Consider the following 1,409-nt stretch of genomic DNA (forward strand, 5'->3'; position numbering starts at 1 on the left):
GGCCCAGAGGTATGAGTATAAGCCTTGACACTGGTTTTGAGGTTTGATTGATCACCTGAAAACCAGTTCTTAAATACTAGTTCCATATGGTTATTTCTAAAACTCATTTCCTACGGAAGTGAGATACATACTGTCATGTTCAGTCTCGTTCTCCCAATAACTTTTAGAGGCAGATTTTAACCAAAGCTGCAGGTAGGGAGCAGCACCCAAAGCTGTAAGTCTCATGAAAGCAGGTACCCAAGTAAGGGAGAGGGAACAGCAGAGGCGATGGTCGTGAACGGACGGCATCACGGGCAGCCCGGGTGCTCCTGCTGCTTCCCTGCTCACCTGGAGGGGTTTTTAAAAAGGTAACACCTTGCACAGAGGAACAGCCCCTTCGGGACCGTACCTGAGAGCAGGAACTAACACACCACCTCCGCCACACTCACCAGTTGTCACTGGCACCAGTATTTCATTTACGTATTGACCAGTTTACTAAGGGTCAACAAAAAGGCCTCTGCTGGCTTAAAAGGCCTTTGATTTAGTCTTATGTGGGGGGAGAACATGGGCTGTTCTCCACAGAGATTATAACATTACTCTTGATATATCTTGTTAATGATTTGTAAATAATTATTTAGGAGTCTTTGTTAAATGTCTAATTCCAGTTGCTGAGAGATTTGTTTTCTTCTCTAGATTTTTTTTGTTTCTATTGCAGACAACTCATGGTAGAATTTGCAACCAGAAGAGCCTCCAACCCATAATCACTTGGGTTGTAAACGTTCATGACTGTCAGTACATGCCTTCTGTCCGGCCTGTCAGGTTTGCAGTAAATGCTGCAGACTGCTTTACACCAGTAACTGGGCTGCACCTTCCAAGCTGCAGCTGCTTGTGGTTGTAGAAAGCACAGCTCCAGTCTCTCTGTCACCAGGGCCCAACAGTAGTCAAACAGAAAACAGAAGGTTTCAGCTCTGAGCTATTGCTCCAACACCTTTTATGACATGATTCATCTTGAGACGTTACCAGTCTTCAGTAACTCCTCAGTATCCCTAGAGGCTGGCCCGGAGTAGTTCTGGAAAGGAGATCTGACGGTGCTGGGATTGCTCCTGGATGCAGAACTGGCGAGGATGTGGGGTTCAAATGCTGCTTCTACTTAACTTCTACATCTCGTTTTGTTATCAGATGTTTTATTTTCGGTATCACCTTGTCTTTTCGTATGGTTTAATAAAACACGGAAGGGCCAGGAAACACTAGCGAGACACAGAGGTGTGTGTAATGACACACACTCAGCACATACCTCAGGATGAGGAAAAACCTCTTTACTGCGAGGGTGACACAGCCCTGGGACGGGCTGAACAGAGAGGCTGCGGAGACTTTCTCTGGAGATTTTCACAACCCACCTGAACGTGTTCCTGTGTGATCTGCCCTGGGTG

The 1,409-nt window shown here is 46.2% G+C and overlaps 1 protein-coding gene across 1 annotated transcript in view; it reads left to right on the forward strand.

Moving 5' to 3' along the window:
- The first annotated feature begins 267 nt into the window (after positions 1-267).
- SETD9 (SET domain containing 9) overlaps positions 268-1,409 on the forward strand; it is a 9,291-nt gene continuing 8,149 nt past the window's right edge. Inside the window, exon 1 of the mRNA XM_010005403.1 lies at positions 268-347. Within this exon, the coding sequence (XP_010003705.1) occupies positions 268-347 (80 nt within the window). The remainder of the gene's footprint in view (positions 348-1,409) is intronic.

This window comes from Chaetura pelagica, unplaced genomic scaffold (assembly GCF_000747805.2).
Source record: "Chaetura pelagica isolate M959 unplaced genomic scaffold, ChaPel_1.0 scaffold37, whole genome shotgun sequence".
Taxonomy (NCBI): domain Eukaryota; kingdom Metazoa; phylum Chordata; class Aves; order Apodiformes; family Apodidae; genus Chaetura; species Chaetura pelagica.